Below are 21947 nucleotides of genomic sequence, written 5' to 3' on the forward strand. Positions count from 1 at the left end.
CATACCTAGGGGAAATGATCCACTAGTTGTATACGCTAACTTCGTGCTTCTCAAAATCTTATGTGGAAATTTCAAATCAATCCAATTTTTTTACAGCAGCTTACTTGGCAAGTCCCCTACTTATAACTAAGGTTTCAGGGCCATATCATCAAATATGATGCCACATCATCATGTTTTTTGTCAAGGTGTCCAAACAGCCCCCCCAAAAAGTGAGACCAATAGGTGTGCAAAAAGGCCCCAATACTTGTGCAACTGATGTGGCATCACATGATTAGTTATTTTTCACAACAAATAGTATATTTCATTCAATTATTGGTACTTATCATACAACTATTGATGCAATGTTATACAAAAATTGAACATTAAATCAGCAAGTATGGGAATATTAAATCAACAACTTCTATCACAAGAATTGAAATGGGTCCTTTCCCCTATATACAAATATATTTTTTTTAACTTTTTAAGCAGCACTAAAGTCAAAAAAATCTGTTTTAATCTCTGGGGTAGGGGTCAGGGTTTAAGCATTTCAAAGATATATACCATTACTTCGATTGAAAAAGAGCACGGTAGGCCTCTTACGTCTTTCTGCATTACCGTCATGGAGGAGCCTCCTACTTCGTCAGCTTCGAGGGGCAGCACAATCGAGCAGACAGAAAGAATGATCGATGCAAGTCTCAGAAGTAAGACATTATGCTTTTTAACAAAGCAATCTTTATTTTGGTTTCAAATTTCTGTAGTTTGCTGAGATGTGATCCCACAAGTATACTAGGCAGATATATGGTCCCGTACATATAGTCTACTGAGACGTGCTTTTTTCTAACTGATCTTGTACATGTCATTTGATTGAAAGGAGTTCAATTTGTGATGCTGATATTTTAGGGTTTGAATGGAAGGAATTGATGTGTGCTGCCTATATGTTTTTCTTTTTCTTTTGGGAGACTTGCGCTGCCGGTAATTTGATTGAAATGAATTAATGTGTCTAGCTAATATTAATAGGGTTGAAAAAATTAATGTTTCTCCTAATGTTTTGGCAGTCCCAACCGTTAAATTCCTCATCGAGCATTTGGCGAAGTCTGGGTGTTCGGTAGGACGGGATTTTTTCAAGGCAGAAAAATGCGGTCAATCGGTCAGTGGTGGATACCAGCCAGGACATGGGGTTTGTTCTCATCTAAGTATATTCATTGCTGGAATGCTTATTTATTCCGAAGTTTGTTTATGTAATAAAAATTTGTTCGATTTTTCCATTAAAATCAGAAAATCTACGGTTTAGACTAGGTTTAAGAAGCCTGTAACAAATTTTATCTTTATTATTAAGAGGTTCCTTAGGCAATCAATATTAATGGCTGGAATTAGATAGATTTGAGATTACAAATTTCAGGACATCTATGAACAGTTTGAGGCAATGGCAATTCACATTTTTCCGGTTAATATGATTTTTTTTTTACAATTTGTTTGTGTTTTTTAAAGCTATTTGGGTGTTAGCTTCGATTTAGATTTTTTTGTTGTTGGTAAATGAGCATTTACAGTGGACCCTTGGCCTCAATTTGGGTGTTACCTGAGTCCCACTGATGGGAGGTTCCACTACAGAGACAAAATCCAAACCTACACAATGACCCAGGAAGGGAGTGCGTCAGCTGAGTGGAGTTTTGAAATTGGATGGCTGTTGGAAACATGCAAAAACACTACACCTTAATGATCATAATATGCCCTAATCAACTAGTTGGCTTCAAATTTCAATACACAGAGTTGGTTTAGATAACGAACCTCAAAGAAAAATTTAAATGGGCTTTTTTTGTTTATTGAATTTTTATGTTTATTAATTGCTTGATGTATCTTGGGTAAATATGGTGTTTGGCAAGCCTTGGTTGCATTCTTGTGTAAGGTGTACCCCATTAAACCTAGGTCACATTTGAATGTACCCCATATTTATTATGCAAAAACCTCAGCATATGTAATGTTATTTGTAGCATGTTAGCTTAAAGCCACAAGGAATTTTTGCAATCACTGGAATCTTAGCTCTTTTTAATCACCAAGTTCCCGTGTGCGCAGGTTAGAGACTATAAAGAGTAGAACAAGGACAACTGATTTAAATAATAAGATATTGGCAGCCAGCTGATCAAAGTACAGTAGAAACAAAGTCAATAATTGATCAATTCCAAAATGACAAATAGTAATATGCAAATTCCAATCAAGTCAAATTGAGTGAATACAAGTGAAAATGCGTTGATGCCAAAATGATAGACTATATCACTCAATTTTGATATATGATCACCCAATTTTGATGTATGCCAAGTTGGCAGATAATATTGATGAAGGGGACTCCCCTTACGGACCCAAACACATGCTTGAATGTTTCTGATGAAGGGCTACTCCACCCAACATTTACACAGCACAAAAAAGAGAATAATACAAGAATTTGCAAGAAGAAAATGACGTGCTTTCTATTGCTTAAATAAATGAAATACAATATCTAGAAAATTACAATGCGTTAGCCTCAAGGGCTTTACAAATCCTGCAAGCTTGTAATGTCCCTTTTCGGAGAACACTAAATCTTGCCCAATATACTTGTAGAATTATTGCAGGTTATGGATTTTCAGTCTGCTGTGGTAATTTGGACAGATTCAATTCGATGTTGTTTCCCTCTTTAAATGCACAGGTCTGCTGTTTATATCAATCTGATCTGCTGCCTGTACTCAGATATATATGTGTGTGAATGAGAATCCTTTCTATTCCATCAGGTTTGATTCTCTAGTTATTGATTTAATGTTTCCTCTTCTTTTCCTTTGATGTCCGCTTCATTATTGTTTGCAGATTTGTATTCATGTTCTGATCTCTTTGATAAATGTTCATATCATTCTTCCAGATTTTCTTATAATTTTGATTTAGGTCTGCTCCTAAATCTACTTTGAACGCTTCGGATATTTTGTTGTATTCCATGGATCCTTCCTTCTCAAATGAAAAATTCTCCACTTTATATCTTCCAATGTGAGGGAGAGTCATACCTCTTCTTAAAGTTCACAAATTTTTACAATTACCACCCTTCGAAAGGGTCACAACCTTTCATCAGTGCTGCCCCTTTAAAAGAGTCTCTTCCTTATCTTCTTCTCATTAATGCTTCCTTGATTCCTTTTGCTCCCTTCTTTCTTCCTTTTTTTTTTTACCCAAATGAAGTTCTCTTCTCTTGCTTTTATATCTCATGTTTGAGGGAGTCACAACTTTTCATTTCATGCCATTTGACCATTCATTAAACTTAACTAACTTTTAATTATATTAATTTTTATTTGTTATTCTTTTATATTTTAATTTATTATTATTATTTATTAATAAATCCTATTCATCAAGGGGACATTACAAAGCTGGAGCTACAAGCCACACTTCCTAAACTCTAAAATGAAGAATTGTTCTTGTCAACTTTAAATGATGAAACGATAAACTCAACACACCAATTTATAGCAATTTGTGGGGAGGAATACTATAGTGGGAACCCAAAACCATGGGCTAAAACCACTTGGGAAAAATCCACCTCCCCCTTTAGAAAGGCTACACATGGCCAATGAAGACTCCTCAAATTCCCAGAAAGAGACTCTTCAGCTTTCCAAAGTGGGCGCCTAAGAGGGAGACTTCCATTTCTCCTTGTAAACACCAACGATATGTTTAAACATGACTTTTCAACTTCCCAAAGTGGATGCCTAGGTATGAAATTCCTCCATTTTTCTATTTAAGCATCACTGATATGTGTCCACTGCTGAAAAATACATTTACCATTTGACATAAGCCATATTTAATAAATTATTTTATCCCCTATGACCCCTTGAATGCTTTCCATGGTACGTGGAGACACATAATAGCCTGCATTTAGTCCTTATTGAAAATAGAATTATTCCATAAATTTAACCAAACTAAAAAAAATATTTTTGGGTGATGCAAGATTACTCTTACACATTCGTGGGGGATCTAGTAATAAACTGTTTAGGATTTAAAAAAAAGATTATTAGTGGCATACCATCCAATTATCACATTATTGGATTTAGAAAGTAAATTGAAACTTTAATGATTATCTGCAAATCCAAATAATTGGAAATAAATAGACACCTTTGCATCAAATTGATACCTGAAAATTGAGAGATATATCTTTGCTTGGAAAGATACTTGAAGAATGATGGTGAGTGGAAATGCACAATAACTGAAACAAACTGCTACCTGTTGTGACCTTTTTCACACATCGCCCCATTGCAAATGGGGACCCCCTGTTTTTTTGCTTTGCCTTAGCTTTCGCAATTGCTAAGTCCATTTTTTTTGCAATGAGGAGTTAGAGTTTTTCCAAGAGTCAACCCCGAGCCAAGTGGAGAATTCATGCTCAGAATAGTGTCTGGACATCATCAAAGTGCTCAGAAGACCCAAAGGATGAAGATCGCAATTGCTTAGGGTCAATTTTGACACCTTCCTAATTTTTAGGAATTCAACTTTTTTGCTTTTTGGCACTTTCGAACCAATCGGGGAAGCAACTTTTTTGGATTGTTTTTTTGAAAGTAGACCTAGATTTGGATCGCTCAGGTCATGGCATCAGTGCCCATGTTTTCAGAATAAAAAAATTGTATCTCCAAGTCTAAAAAGTAGGGTAAAATCTCCAGGCTAGGGTTTTGTTCCAGATATTTCAGATAGGCAACATGGTAGATCAAACTTGAAGATGGCAATGGGAGCAAGTTTGGAAGATGGCAGATCAACTGCCAAGTCCGCCTTGGACTGTCTAATCAACTGCCAAGTCCGCCTTGCACTGTCCAATCAACTGCCAAGTCTCCTTTGGACATGTCCAATCAGCTGTGAAGTCCACCCTGCCAAGTTGCACAACGTTTGACACAAGTTGAAGTCTGCCAAAGAAAAACAAAATTCAGAAAATTGGCCAAGTGTTGATACCTTGGGGAGAAAAAATCCAGAAAATTGGTAAGTGTCATTATAGAAACACTTAGTGTTAAAATAATATTAATATCTTGTATAATGGTCATCTTCTATTTTTAGCGGTCATCTTAGTTGTTGACTTATTTAGCTATTTAGCTTTTTAGTCGACTTATTTAGCTTGTTAAGTTAGCTTTTTTATTTAGCCATATTTAGCTTTTTAAGCTTTTTAGCTTATTTGATTTCACTTTTAACGACTAGTTCTATTTATAGAACATCGTCTTGTAACCTCTATATATATACGTGTGTATATCGTTCAATGTAATTACCGATTATTGAATCATTCATTCAATTTATTTTTCATGGTATTAGAGCGGGTCAATGGGTTTTTATAGGATTTGGAGAATTTTTCTTGGCCTCCTTTCTGGAATATTTTTCTAGATTTTTTTAATTGTTTTTTTGGAGAAAACGATTTTGATTTTTGGAAGGCTTTTGTTCGAGGTTTGTGAAAAGAGGTTTTTCTGAATTTTTTTCGCACATCTGGTGCAACAGAATCCGGCTAGGGTTTTCGGATTTCGCGTGTTTGATTTCCGGAGGGTTTTTTGGTTCATTTTTTTTGTGGTGCAACTATTTTTTACCTTTGTGATTTTGGTTGTGTTTCTTGGCGTTTTTTTTTCTATGCATTTCACGGTTCTTTACCTGTGTTTTTTGCCAAAACCCTCGGTCGATACATGCGACGCGAAATTTGTAGACTTCCCGCGTCTGTATCCTGCAATATTTTCGGCTTTTTCATGAGCGATTATTTTGTAATTTTCGGGTTTTTCTCGCGGCGGCTTTACTGACTGTGCTGGGTGGTGGCAGCGGTTGTTTTTTTTCCTCCCGAAATCTTGATTTTTATTTTTTTGCGACGACAGGGTTATTTTTTCCGCGCGATGCGATGACGGATTTTGTGGTTGGCGGCAACAGTTTTTGGCGGTATTTTCAGCGTTTTTCATGGGTTCGAGAACCTGCATTTGGTTTTCTAGGCGCCATGATTTTTAGCGTTTGATTTTTGGTTTCAGTTCGCGATTTCTGTGCGTACAGGCTTTAGTTCGCGATTTCGAGGGTTTCTCTATGATTTTTTCAAAATCGTCTGCTTTGCAATGGGTTTTTAATATTTTTTTCCTTAAAAAGTTATTCTGGGCTTTATTAATTTTGCCCCTTAAAAAATTATTTTGGGTTTTATTAATTTTTTCCCTAAAAAATTGTTCTTAGGGTTTCAAATTTTTTCCTTAAAATTATTATCTGTCATCCGCAAGGCTTGTGTGGGATTTCTTGGTTTTCACATTTTTTTCCCTCAAAAATTGTTCGCAGGGTGTAGAATTTTTTTCTTAAAACTTATTATCTGTCATTCGCAAAGCTTGCATGGGATTTCTAGGTTCTCATAATTTTTTTCTTCAAAAATTGTTTGTTGGTTTTTACAATTTTTTCCTCAAAAATCATCTGTAATACGCGAAGTTTGCGTGGGGTTTGTGATTCCGGAATTTCTTTGGTTTTGATCGATTTTTCTCCTCAAAAATCGTGCTTTGTTGTAGTTAGTTTGGGTCGCACTTGCCAGGGTGAACGTCTGCAACCGTGGTATCTTGCTGTCAGTTTTGGAGTTGGTACTCTTCTGCAAAAGGGTTTGCTGTTTTTTTCCTCAAAATCATGGTTTCAGGCTTCAGTAATTTGCGTGTGAAGGCTACATTAGCTTGGATGGCTTTTGGTACTCTTGGTCATTTACATTCTGCAGATCCTGGGAGGGTCTCCGTAGTAGCAGATGGTCTTTGCATTTGTGATCATAACACCTACAGTGTCTTCTGTAGGGTATTGAGTACGATGACCAGTAGGGAGGGTGTTAAAATAATATTAATATCTTCTATAATGGTCATCTGCTATTTAGCTTTTTAGTCGACTTATTTAGCTATTTAGCTTTTTAGTCGACTTATTTAGCTTGTTAAGTTAGCTTTTTTATTTAGCCTTTTAAGCTATATTTAGCTTATTTGATTTCACTTTAACGACTAGTTCTATTTATATAACATCGTCTTGTAACCTCTATATATACGTGTGTATATCGTTCAATGTAATTATCCGATTATTGAATCATTCATTCAATTTATTTTTCACTTTGTTGGTGAGGTGGCCACCAATGTTAAAACCCATGTTGTGCCACTAAGCTCGTAGGCCTTGTGCCTTCGCTGAGCTGTTGAGCTTGCAAGTTTGAACAAGTGAAATATGGGGAGTGATGGCCCCTTAGAAATGGCCTTGTGGGTTGAGATCCTTCGTAAATGGTCTCTCTACGCTCAGACCAAGCTAAAAACCCAAGTTTCCTCGATCAAAAGTATATATTTTATATCATTATAAATTTACATTATTTTTAATTTATAGTTTATTATATAACTATTAATATATATTAATAGCCAATAATAGTTTAAATTTCAATACTACTTTATAGTATAATTATAAACTATAGGGGTTTGCTCCTTCCTTGTCAAAGTGCCATCTATAATAGTGCATAATAGTTATAATTTAAAGTTAGTGTATAATAATAATTATATACTTGTTTGCATCAGAATTTATGGGGTGGGGTGTGCGGAGAGCTCGAGTCATACTGAAGTCGCGATTTAGAGTAGATTTGCAAGTTGGTTTGACACTATCTTATATGCCCTCACGATTTAGGATGATTGAGGCCATTTCAAATTCGGTTGATGACACCATTGCTCCTCTCTCTCTCTCCTCTATTTAGGGTTTTCTAGAGGTTGGAAAGAAGACTAAGGGACAAAATAACAAATTGTTTCCTTGTTGATTCTGTATTGACTCTAATTCTATCTCGAAACTGACCCTATTTCTGAGCAATTCGGTAATTTTAGGAGTTTTCTAGGGTTTCATGGGTATTTGTAATGATTTTTTTTCACTTTTTACCCTTTTTTTGGTTTTTAACATGATTTTAACACAAAACTGTTGAAAATCGCATCAACGATTTTTTGTTTTTCCAACAGTTTTTGGGTGAATCGGGATTTTTTTGGGGAATAAATTGACCAGCTCGACAATTTGCAATTAATCAGGTATAATCACTATTTTTTGCAGATTATTGATTCTTATATATAAATTTGAACTACTCAACCAATAATAAATAAATATGAAACATTCAATTAAGTCATATGGTTTAACGCAATTTATATATTATGAGTGGCGAATTAATTGTGTGCAAACCAGCATAGGGTTATGCACTCGATATTCTTGCCTCTATTAATAAGGCGATTAGGGGATCGAATCCCATAAGCTTTGATGCATAAACATAATCCCTCTTCAACCACAAGTAGAGCCAAGTTAATTGGGCGACAAAACGCGGTCCCAAGAGTGAATAAACACAAGCAACGTAATTTTACACCCATAGATGTGGCGCCCAGGCCAGACCCAATATGAACTTGACTTATATCAGAATCCATATCGGACCCGTCTTTGATTCTGCCCCTAAATGCATGAATCCAGTATCCGAGTTTAGACTTGTTAATGTTCCTCTTTTAAGAAAATCCTTATACTATGTATCTTAATGTTGGGAATTAGGTTATATTCACTTTCATAGATTCCTTGTAGGAAGAGTTTGTCTACATACTTGTTTGTGATGATATTTTTTGAAGTTACAAATGTTGTGGTAGAATAGGCATTGTGATTTACATATGATAATGGTGTTGTAAGAAGCATGAATGATGACGCAAGAGCACTTGGGGCAGAATTGGAGGTCATGCAACACAAATTGAGAGTAGGATAATGTTGTGAAAGATGACACAAGGTATTGCAAGCAGTTAGCCATAGTGTTATGTTTGTACTAACTACCACAAGTGAGGAGTTGATTTACTCTAGGTGTAACTACTCACATTCTTCAATTTGCTTCAAGATATTAGGAAAAAAATGAAGAGAATAAGTTCTCTTCATTTTCTCTCTCTTTTTGTTTCCTGTACCACAAATTCAAAATGGAAAAAGGAGTAAAAATCTAGAATGGAATGGCACATTGCATTTTCCCTTTTGGGATATACCTAGTTTTGCCCAAAAAAATAACAAATCCGACAATACAATTTATTTACAAGAGTATTCTTTCACTAGATTACACAATAGTAATTGAATTTAGGAAAACTAATCAATTAATTTGAAACAAATGATAATGAAGTTCCCTATTATAAACATGCACACTATAGCTTCAACCATATTAGTAACTTGAGGGGAAGTGTTGTGACTTTTTCACACATCGCCCCATTGCAAATGGGGATCCCCACTTTTTGCTTGTTAGCATAGGTGTTTTTGCTTAGTTTGCATAGCTTGGCAGTAGTTTTGTCTCCTAGCTCTTAAGGAAGGTGATGTCTTGTTAGTCTGGGATGAATGTTGAGCAACCCTTAAAATGACTAAGAGTACAAAACCTTGTCCTTGGAGTTGGATAGATTGAGTCAAGAAATTCACTAAATCATAGGTTAGGAATGGGTAAGTTGAGACAAGAATTCCAAGTCCGGGATATTAACAAAATGTGGAGTCCATCGTCTAGACTACGAAAATTCCTTGTTTTGAGATTAGAAATGTGCAATTGTTCCTAGGAATGCAAATGGAAGTTGTCCAAATTCAAGACCATGGGTGTGATCAAGTTAGGAAATCAAATTTCGGGCCCAGAATCTATGAATAAGCATCTAGATTGAGAATTGAGGTGGAAATTTACAATGTTGACAAAGTTGCTAAATGTTGTCAAAAGTGCAAATTGTTGTCAAAATTGTCAAGTGAAAGTTGTGAAATCTTGTCAGGACAATTTGATAGGAAAGAAAAACAAAGGAAAATTCCCAAGTTAAAAAATGAAATTTCAAGGGAAAAAAAAAGGAAATTCCAAGAGAAGTCATAAAAAATTATGAATTATGAAAGTGAATTCCACTTCCAAGTCATGGAATACACAATATTTCCTTTCAGTCGTGTGGAAATGCAACAACTTCCCTTACAAGGTAAGAAATTTCCTCTCCATATTGAATTAGCACTCAAGATTTCCTTTCCAAGTGCTCATTGCCACTTCACAAATTTCCATTCCAAATTTCTTCTCTCATGTGTAATTGTGCCCTTAAAAGATGAAATTTCCTTTGTATAGTGAAAATGTGCTTAACAAGGGATGAGGAAGTCCTAAGTGGAGGGCAGAATTTCCATACCCTAGTGCAATCCCACCCTAGAGGAGTGAACAATTCCTTCCCTTAAGCATGGAAATCCGACCACAGAACTTCTTGTCTATCATGCAAGTCTGCCCAAGGAACAAATTTCTTGTCTATGCTCAAGGTGCGCTCAAGCAAAAACTATATGTAGATTCAAGAAGCAAATTCAAATCAGAATTAATTCCAGAAGAAGAAAATGCAATCTGATTCAGTATTATGTCAGACTTGGAAGCAAACTATTTAGCAGACATTTAAGACGGTTTTGGGGTGAAGTGTCCAGCAGATTAGGTGTGAAATGAATCAGACCTGCAGCGATTTTCATCAAAATAAGTCTGATTACAAGACAAATTCAGTCATAACCAATTGAATTCCAGCTGATGGGAAGGATAAATGAGACTGGGAATCATACATTTGCAGATCTGAAAGTTGATTTTACAAGGGATAGTCTCATTTTCAGATCTTTCAAGGATTTTGTGAAGCATTTTTATGAATTGTTAAAGTGTTTAATGATGTTTCATAAACATTTTTGGGGTCTGATTCCATGTGAATTAGGAATGCTAGGGCTAAGCTCTTATCATAATTTTCTTGCATTACTGTTGTCATTTTATGATACCCTTGGTCCATCAGTGATAACCGATCAAAGATATGTTCTATGGACCAGCGTTGCCTCAGTTGATCAAAGAGAAAACAATGGAATCATGAAGTATGAAGTGTTGTCTTGCTCGAACTCCGGAACCCCCAGGTTCCCAAGTTCCTAAGTCTTTTCTTCCTCAACCCCGGAACTCTGGAACCCCCAGGTTCTCAAGTTCCTAAGTCTTCAACCCCAGAACTCCGGAACCCCCAGGTTCCCAAGTTCCTAAGTCCTTGACCCTGGAACTCCGAAACCCCCAAGTTCCCAAGTTCCTAAGTCTTCAACCCCGGAACTCCAGAACCCCCAGGTTCCCAAGTTTCTAAGTCTCAGGTTCCCAAGTTGCTAAGTCCTTGACTCCGGAACTCCAGAATCCCCAGGTTCCCAAGTTCCTAAGTCTTCAACCTCGGAACTCCAGAACCCCCAGGTTCCCAAGTTCCTAAGTCTTCAATCCCGGAACTCTGGAACCCCCAGGTTCCCAAGTTCCTAAGTCCTTGACCTCGGAACTCCAGAATCCCCAGGTTCCCAAGTCTTCTCTTCCTCAATCCCGGAACTCTGGAACCCCTAGGTTCCCAAGTTCCTAAGTCCTTGACCCTGGAACTTCGGAACTTTAGAACCCCTAGGTTCCCAAGTTCCTAAGTCCATAACCCCAGAACTCTGGAACCCTCAGGTTCCCAAGTTCCTAAGCCTTTCTTCCTTTCTTTCTTCGGAACTTCGGAACCCCGAGGTTCCGAAGTTCTCTTCCCTTGCTTCCCTTCTTTTTTCCCAGAGCTCCGGAACCCCGAGGTTTCGAGGTTCCTTCCTTAGCCTTTTTTAATTCTCCAGAACTTCGGAACCCCGAGGTACCAAAGTTCCCTGCTACACTCTTTTCTCCTCCCCGAAACTTCGGAACCCCGAGGTCCGAAGTTCTTTCCTTGTCTTCCCCACTTCGGGAACCCGAGTTTCCGAAGTCCTCGGACTTCTTTCCGGCTGGCAACACTTCCGGGTGGCGTGATCAACACTCAAAGCTTTAAATGCTCCGACGACTTTTGTGACTTGTGCACCTTCTTTTGTGGAGCCACATGGGTGCATTTAATGTTTTTGGCAGGATTTCCATCAGGAGAGGTACGGGGCCATGCTTGTTGTGGTGACTTATGTCATGTCTGCATACTCTGGCTTTGGAAGGTCGGTCAATCCACCCTTCTCAGGGTTGCCTTTTCAGAGTATGGCATGGTTGTTTGCATGTACAAAAGTCAAGTGCATGCACTTCCCTGCACTCCCAGACTGACATATAGGGGGCATGATCACTCTTGTAACCTTTTTTCTATATAAAGGCCGTTAAGCCTAATCGTAAAGGGTTCTCTCCCTATTGGCTTGAGCTATTCCATGCTCTTTCACTTCTCTTGTATTATTATGTATTTTGCAACTGTAAGTTTGGCCATTGGCCTTCGAATGAATTGGAATTGCTATTTTTGCCTTTCTTCAACTTATGTATGTTGTGTATGTTTCCTTACCTTCATCATAGGTGTATGTTTTGTGGCTCTTCTCTCATATATGCTGTCTTAATTTATTTCTGAGTGTGACTTGTCGGAAACCTTCTCCCCTCTTGACATTCAACGAATCCTAACCTCCATACATGCATTGGGATCACTCATACAACTGAAGTTTGTGCATCTTCTGGGTATTTCAGTTGATTCTTTGTGTCATTTCAGGTAGGGAAAGAAACAATCTCTTCTTGGTGCATCACCTCTTTTTATTTTAAGCATTTCCCTCTTCCCTTTTCCTTTGCAAGTTGTTAGGATAGGCTTAGGAGTAAGTTTTGAAGTGTTGAGTTGGTTCAACACCTGCACCTTCTAGGCTTAGGAGTAAGTTTTGAAGTGTTGAGTTGGTTCAACACCTGCACCTGGATTGAGAAGGAAATCGGCCTTCTCCGGAGATTCAACCCCCTTGCGCAACACTTCGGGGTTGTTTCCATGTTTCACGAGGTTGCTGAGTTGATAGCCCAACAAGGGTGCAAGCTTTTGTGATAACAACTACCTTAACGTAGGGTTTCAATTCACAATTTTTATCCAAGGTACTTTCTTTGTCTTTCCAGGTTTGATGCAAGCAATGCGCATGGAGCATGGAATGAAGGACTCCAGGACATGAAGACTCAACATCAAGGAGAAATCAAAGTCTAGGTGATTGCATAATGAGGAGGAAGGACTCAACAATGCAGGGATATCAAGTTCAACAATTTCAAGAGGAATGGAATGGTAAATCAAAGAAGAGCATTATAACATGAAAGATTATATGATGATGCAGAGCTCGACAACTACTACTAGGGGATCAAAGACATTAAGGACATGTTCCATATTTCAAGAGGATGTCAAGATGCACAAGGTCAAGATATTGCAACATGAGGGGTTTTGCTAGATCAAGGAAATCAAAGTCAAGAAAGTTCAGGAGAGAGGAGTTTCATTATTCCAAGGATGAGGATTATTTGAAGACATGAAGAAGACAAGGTGAAAGATTCCAAGGTTGAAAGTGAAAATGCATCACAAGAAGGAAAATTCTGAACATGAAGATTGAAAAGTGAAATGTGATCAAGGAAATAAGATAATTTCAAAAGAGCTGATCAAAGTTAGAAACTTGATCAAGATGTTACAATTTGGAAATATGAACCATCAAGCAATTTTATTTTGAGTATCAAGAGATATTGCTAGGAATACGTGCAAGCAGAGGTGGTGCTTGATCATCATCAACCAATCAACTGATGCCAAGTTAGCCTGTCTAGGTGCATTGTACTTGACTAATCCAGAGAAGGAGCAAGTGACACATGGAGTCACATTAAATAATTATTCAATATACCTAACCTTGTTTCTTATTGGTCCTTCACCTAAAGGACGTGTATTCAAAGCAATTGTAATTTTCTCATTGGTCAAAGTGGCATTAGTTGTAACTAACCCTAATTAGGGTTTTGTTGTCCAAATCTTGGCCCTTGAAGATTTTAAATCAATCTTGGCCCTTGAATTGTAATTGGGATGTCTATATAATGCTTTGTGTGTTCAACAAATTAACCCCCAAAGTCTTCCAAAGACCACTAATGGCTCTTACATGACCATTTATGGCTCTTACATAACCATTTATGGTTATTTCAAACTTGTCTCCCCAAACATTTATTGTTTTGACCATATTCGTCCATTTCACATATGCTTGGCCTTCTCATTTGTAAGGGTGAATAGAAGAGTTGATAATTAGGAAGTAGTAGAGCAGAATAGAGTAGAGTAGGAGGAGAAGAAATTGTTGCCAAGACTATGTTGAGATTAATACACATGTTTCATTGAAGATATGGTGGATCTTTGTCTCTTGTTTCTACATTTGGCATGGTTTCTTTGTACTTCTCAAATGTAGTTGAAGTTCATTGATTGTAATGGATAAATGTGATGATATTTGATAGAATACTGGTTCATACCATTTGTAGTTGGTTGATTGCAAATCACTGTGCATGGTTAGTCTGAACCTAATTTAGCACTAGTTCAATTGTGGATGTTCATTTGGATTGCGCCATTATTGGGTATTTGGATGAATACTTACAATAAGAAAAATCCTTCGTTACCTTTGGAGATTGCATTAGTTTTGTGTAGTTGTTTCCTCATGGCGAAGCAAGGCTTGATTATGGAATCCATCTATCAAAGCATCATCTATTATCATCATTGTCTTTAGGTTTAGATTAGATTTCTCCAACCTTGTCTCTTTTGTCTTTTATTTTCAAACCAGTCAGTTTGTAGTTTCCACGTTCCAGTAAAACGTAAGTTCCTTTGTGATACCAGCAGATCACATCATTTCAAGTGAGACTGTCCATTTGCATTGTCGAGAACTGACTAAAGAAACTTTGGGGTAGCCTTATTATTTAGCATATAAGGTTTCCTTGTTCAAGAGAGGATATAATACTCGTTTTTTTATTTTGTGTTCGATGTGTCATAAAAATACATCAACAAGAAGCACTATAGGATGCTGGGAGACTATTTTCCACAATTAAGCCCCAGAGTGTCGAACAACCAACCAAGTCAATCCAAACCCTTGACCCACAAGCAACCAACTGAATGTGTGTCTACTCAATTGAGGGGACCTGTACTCCTGCATCTCCCTATTATGTTTCCTTGCGAGTTTCTAATATGATTGTTTTATTAAAATCCAATGAATAATTTATAATTACTAATCCTAAATCCTTGATGGAATGGCAATGTAATTCAATAATGAATAAATGAAAGACTTAATAGGAGATTCCACAATAAACAATAGACTTATCCCTATTGCATACCAATTACTTGTAAAATGTAAATTGCTGCTTTTCCTGTATTCAATATAAATTTCAGAATCTCTTATCTGATTGATCTCTACACATAAACTTAATAATTTTAGGCTGCTTATATTAAATCAGACTCTGCTCTTTATCGGCTCAATATCTGATACCAGATCAAATGCTTCTTCTCATTCCATGATCCCTTATTGATCCTTCTGCCAATGAATTGTTCTCCTAGTTATATATTCATGTGGAGGTGGGGGTTATACCCTTTCACTTGGAAGGGACGTGACCTTTCAAAGAGAACTGCTGCCTTGATTACACCCCCTGCCCATTCATGACACCAGCTGCCCTTAGTGTTTCCTTCGCTGGATTAAGGGAAATATTTTATAATTAATGAATGCTGCGATCTGGGATACTACTGGTCGCCCCATTAATTAGATTACCGTTATTATTAACATCTTTGAATCTCTTTAATTCTGGTTCTGCTATATTTCTTCAGTCGCCCAATTATTATTATTTTTAGTAGTAGTCTTAGTCAGCCCTCTTTTAGTTACAACAAATTTTATTTATTTTTATTCTGAGTTGGCCTAGCTTTCATTTAATCACTCAGGCTTGATAATGCTGCGATTTGTCTTTATGAAGCCCTAATCTCAGGCAGGGTTATGACACAAATAAAAAAAGAAAGAAAAAGGAAAAAATTTGAAGAAAGAGATAATTCTTAAACTTTGATATTCCAAGTGGACTGTGGGCTGCTCCAAATTGACCATGGATCTTCCATATGCACTGTGGGCTGTTACTTTTCTCTCTGGCATCTTTTTTGTCTTTGTTGTTGCTTGGGAGTGATGTCTCCTTCCTTCAGCTCTCTCTCTCTCTCTCTTTCTCTCTCTCTCTTTTCCGGGTTTAGAAAGTCAGGTTTTTAAATGTATTCTGCTTTTTGTTGCTTTTTATTTTAAAGGGTCAGTGGCTGGCCAAGTTGACTTGCGAATTTGGCGAGTCTTTCAGACTCACCAAGTTTGTCAGAAACTCACTGAGACTCATCAGAGAGTCTGCAGGCCTTGTTTGACCTGCCCCACCTCAGTATTCAGCATGTCTATTGAGTATCTGGTGAAATCTCAACAGTGATAGGTATTGCTACTTTTATGAGATTTCAGATTTTTGAATAATTAGTGGAGGAACAAATTAACTGATAGATATAAATAAGATAATCAATCGAAGGGTGAGGGAAATTCTGCAGTTAGGCCTATACATTGGATTTCTAAACTAATTTCTAAATTAAGTTGTGAAGTGTGTGGGAGTGTCAAAACAGTTGGCATGCATTCTGTGCTGGAGATTTACCTTTTACATTGCTTGGAATACTTTTTTTATTAACTGTAACTTTATATTTGAAAATATATTCAAATGACCAAAGATTGTACATCAAATTTTTATACCATCACCATCTTCTGATGAGTGCCATATTTTTATTCTCTATAAGCACTGAAATGAATATTGTTTATTAAAAACATTGGGCTCTTGAAATAATCCACAAAATTGTTGGTGAATATATCATTATAATTGACTTATGGATACAGTAATGTTCTGTTTTTATGTGTTCCTGAAAGTGGGCTGCATTATGATTTCAATTTTTCTGATTTTTGGAACAGATTGAAGTGTGCAGCAATCATGTGACTTTGCAAGACGAGGTAAATCAAGTCATAATTCATGAGCTAATCCATGCATATGATGAATGTCGAGTGGCAAACCTGGATTGGTCAAATTGTGCACATCATGCCTGCAGTGAGGTTAGTAGAGTTTGTCTATAAAAAATTATGCCTATTTACATGACATTTCTGTAGTTTCTGTTAATCTACCAAGACACTGAGCTAGAGTAAGTACATTGACATTGAAAGTATATGCCAAGAATTCAACCAGAAATACAGGATCCTGGTTTCATAAGAAACTAATCTGTTCCTTATATTCATCTAATGACTGATGAGCACTTCATGAGCAGAAATTTGTAATACTGATAGCATAGTTCACAGAGGAACTACAAAATAGGATGTAGAACTTAAATGTCTACAGTGATTAAGAACTGGATAAGGGTTGTATTTCCTTACTGCTAGATAAATGATTGACAATAGGATGATTTACTTAGATATGTTTGTAGAGTTAATATGGCATTATAATTGTGTGCTATTTATCTCATTTGGATGAATTTATTTGATTTGATGTCTTGATTGTATTGCACCTGAAGTGATGGCTTTGTAAGAGTGGACACATGCAGCTCTACAAACATTATTAAATGTGTGTTGTTACCCTTGAGAGTGGTCACCCAGCCACAGCAAATAAACAGTAAGTTTTTGGAAACAAATAATTGTATCATATCACAGCAAACATGAAACTGGGGCATACTTGTTTGATGGTTTGATGTTATGATGCCAAATAGTTTGAGCAGATACAATAGCATTGGCATATTCTTAGTTGCCCATGATATGATTTTTGGTTGCATTTTCGATAAATTTAGCTGTTAATTTTTAATGAGTTGTAAACTTATTCAGTTTTCTCTTTTTGGTTATATCATAGGCTGCTGCAAGTCATGAAATAATAACAAAATAAAACATGGCTTGTACTTGTAACATCTTCTTCTGGCCTATCAAATGAGCAGCACCAAAGATGCCTCTCACTGTATACTCAGATTTAATTTTGTATTCTATTGTCTATAAAGTACATTTTTAGTTTTACAAGCTGTCAGTTTGGAAATGAAGATTAGCTATGGGTATGAGTTTCACCATATGATAAATGCACCTCTTGCTGGGCAAAATAATGACTGCGTAGAGCTGGTGAAATGTTGCAAGTATGATTCATGTTAAATTACAGAATGCGAAATCTGGAGCAAGTCACTCTTGAGGTGAATGTTGATGGTCATTGGTAAATGAAATGTTTTCTTAATGAAAAGGTCAATCTACTTAATGCAAATATCTTGTAGTATTCATGCTTATTATGCTTATCTATTTTGCATGTTGATGGATGCACCTAATGTCCAACTGTCATGTCCCCTTCTCAAGAATGAGGACATTGATTGAAGACCTATAGCTTTTCTCTATTTACCTTAGGCCAAGCGAGATGGTTAGGGAAATAAATTTCCTGGAGGGCTTTAGAAGGAGGTACTAGGGTTGTCGCAAAGGCCTAATTTTGAATTTGATAAATGTTTATGATTACTGGGGACAAAACCCTCCAGGATTTTGATGAAGGGTTGGACGAAAACCTAGCTCTTCCTAAGGGGTGGATTTGTGACAGAGTCTACATTTGTGCCAAATTTGTGAAGTTTTGTGTCAAAGACAAATTTGCAGAAGTAAAGATATTCCAAAACTGTGGTATTTTTGAATATTATAATTTTTCCATGGGTTGTATTTTGCCAATATTGGAGGTTTACTGTGGCATATGTTTGAAAGATAATAGTGCCGGCAGATTAGAAGTTTTAACTGTTCTTAAATATATTGGATCTTAATTGTTTGCTAGGCCATGGATTCTAATTATCGTGGACTAAAGTTTCACTACTAGATTACAAATCGATATTATATATTGATATGCATTTTATACCCTCACCTTGGCATATAATATATTGAGCTGGATGATTTAATTATCTTTTTGTGAGGTGCTTCGGTGTAGGCTGGGTTGAAAGAGGATAACATATATATCTTTGTTAAAGCTTCATAACATTTATAAGGAATTTATTCCAAGTATCGCAGCTCTTAATTTTATCACAGGAGGCCATTCAGAGTTGAATGTTCTCTTTATTGGTTCGTGGCATTTGTTACTCCTTGAACTTGGTGCAACTCCTTGTGGAGGACCAAAATTATTATTGCATATCACTTCTGGCAGTGGGCACTTTGGCATAGGCTTTGGAAAATTAGAAGCAGCTCTTGCTGGGCATCTTTATATTCAGACTTGCATATTTCTATCCGCGTGGGCTTTATTGTGTCTAAGCGCCACTTCTCTACTCCAGATTCTGTATTCTTTTGGCTGCACTTGTACTGCTCAGAATGTACATTAAGAACATCAATCTTTTATGTAAAGGCTAGTGACTTCCAATGCTAAACTTGGAGATATCGATTTTTGAAAGCTGATGGTTGCTGTAGAGGATTTATAGTTTCAAAACCCTTCATAAAAGTTTAGTTGTTTCCTTTGTTATCTGAGAGTTTTAATTCTGTGATTTGATGTGGTGGTACTATTTGATCTAATTATTGTTCTGTAGCAAGCATTCTGAATTTCATTAAACTGGCAAGACTAAGAGCCAAAGTTCTGCCAGCCTATGGAATGCTAAGGTTGATTACAAAAATGGAAGAAAGGGATAATGAAATTGCGGCTTCTAAGATTGTGGGATCATATAACAAATTTTAAAAGTTTAATACTCTTCTAACATTCCAAGAATATCTAAGTCTGACAGGAAACATTATACCAGTGAATGAATAGATTATCAGAGTTTTTGATGAGTACTCTTGTAAACCTGAGGATGTCAAAGCCACCAAATCTTTTGATAGGTACTACATAAGAAAAAGGAAAGAGGAAATGGATTTTGAATTAGAATCTCAATCCGAATCAAAAGAAGGCCAAATTGTTTCTAGTCAAGAGGGAGTTGATGCTTGTGGAGACGAAAAGGTTAAAAAGCTCATGGAGCTTACCAAAGATATACGTTCTAAGTATGATGAATCCGAGTATTGTCTTTGAAACAAGTGGTGGAGAAATTGAATTGGATAAGAAGAGTAAAGAGTTGAAGCCAATAGGAACATTCCTGAAAGAAGAAAACTTAGGAAGGCATCATCGAAGAAAGGATGGAGAAGAAAGAGGAATCACTTGTTGGTGACTTGCAGCCCAGAAATGATCATGGAAAAGAGGAATTACTTGTTGGTGACTTGCACCCCACAAATGATCATGGAAAGGACAAAATTCAGTCAACACATTTGGAAGTTTGGATTCCTAGCCAAACATACGGAAGCTCTAAAGAGGATGAAGCCATGTTCACAGGTTCACTTAAGCCTTATGAGGATATAGACAAGCAAGAATCAACCCAATTTTCAGATTCTAGCTACATGCAAGGTATGACAACCCATATTGAGATTGATTTCCCTTGTTTCGTACACATGACTACATTGGAGGAATACTTGTTAAGATCATATGGGGCATTTCATCTTAGAGAGCTGATTATAGAGACTAAGAGATTGCCCAACAAGAAGGTCCTACAATTTAATAATATTGGTTTGTCATGGGTACTTTACCATGGAGTTGTTTGGAGGCAAATAAAATGACAGCTAAGGAGGTGCAGGTATGGATCAGTTTTATGATATATAAGGCAGCTAGGAGATCATGTGTCTTTCAGCTGGACACACCAGATAGACCAGCACTTATGGAGAAGCAACCTACTTTGGAAGAAGATGAAACAAAGGATAACAAAGACATTTTGAAGAGGCATGAACATGATTCTGATTTTCTGTGTTTGACCAGGAGTCCTTTGTCATCACATAAGCCTTGCATTGAGGACACTCAAGATTAGATACATAAGTACGAGATGAAAGAGAGAAATTCAGATTGCTCATAGTCTGCTTGTGCATCAGCCGTTGAAGAAGAGCACGAGGTAAATAATTCTACTCACTGTTATGGTGGTAATCCTTTGATTGAACATGACGGTGGCCTAACTTCAAACTTATGTTTTATGGGATAGATGTTGTGAAGGAAGCTGTTTTTGAATGACGTGATTATGAATTCAAATGAGAATATTTGTTTGAAGATGTTAGACCTCAAGAGTCACATAACTTGGAAGGTCAATTGAGGTTAAACAAAGACATGATTATTGCAACTCTAACTCACATTGATGTTACTCATAAGGTGGTGAAAACAAATTTCCTACACCTACTTTCAGATAGAGATCATCTCCTCCAACTTAATGAGATATATTTTGATGCTTTGAGAAGGAAAGAAGACGAAGCTGATAAGCTTACCTACAAGCTTAAGGCTACTATGGATTCCTTGAAGAGTACTCAAATGGCCCTTCAAGAATTGGAAAATCAAGTTGATGAGCTTTGCTTGGAGTTGAGATTGACACATTCTTCATCATCCGAATCAAAAATTCATTCATCTACAGTAGTCAATTCAAAGAGCAACAACTTAATATGAAGAGTAGATACGTGGATGAAGAATTTGTGGGACTCCAATATGAAGTTTTTAGAAAAGAAGACGAAGTTATAACTTGCAACCATGAGACAGAAGTTGTGACAGATGGTACATTTGGTTTTCAGTTGGAGACATCTTTTGAGCCAGCACTTGTTAATGACCATCCACTTGTGGAAGGAGAGGTGATTAAGATCTATGAATACATCACACAAAGGCATGAGAAAAAGACTGATCTCCTGATTTGGAACCCGGAATCATGAGTTGACAGTGCTTACACATAAATATGATAATGTTATGGAGTTTTCCAATGTTGACACTCAAGATTTGAGAGTCAAACATGAGGCATTTGTTATGGAACCAATCCATAAGAGATCTGAATTTGTATATTATAGCAGGGAAGATGTAAGGAAGACACAAAGTATATGTGATGGATGGCTACAAAGAGCTAAGGATGCAAAGTTGCTGGCTGCCCAAGCAAGATCATCTACAAGAGGTCAAGGAACATTGCAATCATATAGATCAAGCAAGACAATGAAGAGAAGCTTCTCTTCAATTACTATTTCTTCCAAGGGAAGAAGACATGGAGATGGAACATACAAGGGAGGATCCTCTTGAGTTGTTCAAGCAAGAAGAACATTCAGATTTTTGTGGACATGGAAAGAAATTTCTGTTTGTATAGATCATGAGGACCAGGAGTTACTTCTTTTGGAGAACACATTGAAGGCTCAAATCATAGAAGAAGATGGGAAAGTTTAGTACACACTTGGTGGATCAGCCACTAGTTTTATACCTACACATGTAGAGGTAGGCATAAGTG

The 21947-nt window shown here is 36.8% G+C and overlaps 1 protein-coding gene across 2 annotated transcripts in view; it reads left to right on the plus strand.

Annotated features, from left to right (window-relative positions):
- Positions 1-440: 440 nt before the first annotated feature.
- LOC131066385 (mitochondrial inner membrane protease ATP23) overlaps positions 441-21947 on the plus strand; it is a 92231-nt gene continuing 70724 nt past the window's right edge. The window contains exons 1-3 of one of the 2 annotated variants that reach the window (XM_058001138.2): positions 441-680; positions 1035-1156; positions 16627-16764. In XM_058001138.2, coding sequence (XP_057857121.1) covers positions 599-680; positions 1035-1156; positions 16627-16764 — 342 coding nt within the window. In that variant the 5' untranslated portion in view covers positions 441-598. The remainder of the gene's footprint in view (positions 681-1034; positions 1157-16626; positions 16765-21947) is intronic. The other variant, XM_058001139.2, reaches the window with a different exon arrangement.

Source organism: Cryptomeria japonica, chromosome 3 (genome assembly GCF_030272615.1).
Source record: "Cryptomeria japonica chromosome 3, Sugi_1.0, whole genome shotgun sequence".
Taxonomy (NCBI): Eukaryota; Viridiplantae; Streptophyta; class Pinopsida; order Cupressales; family Cupressaceae; genus Cryptomeria; species Cryptomeria japonica.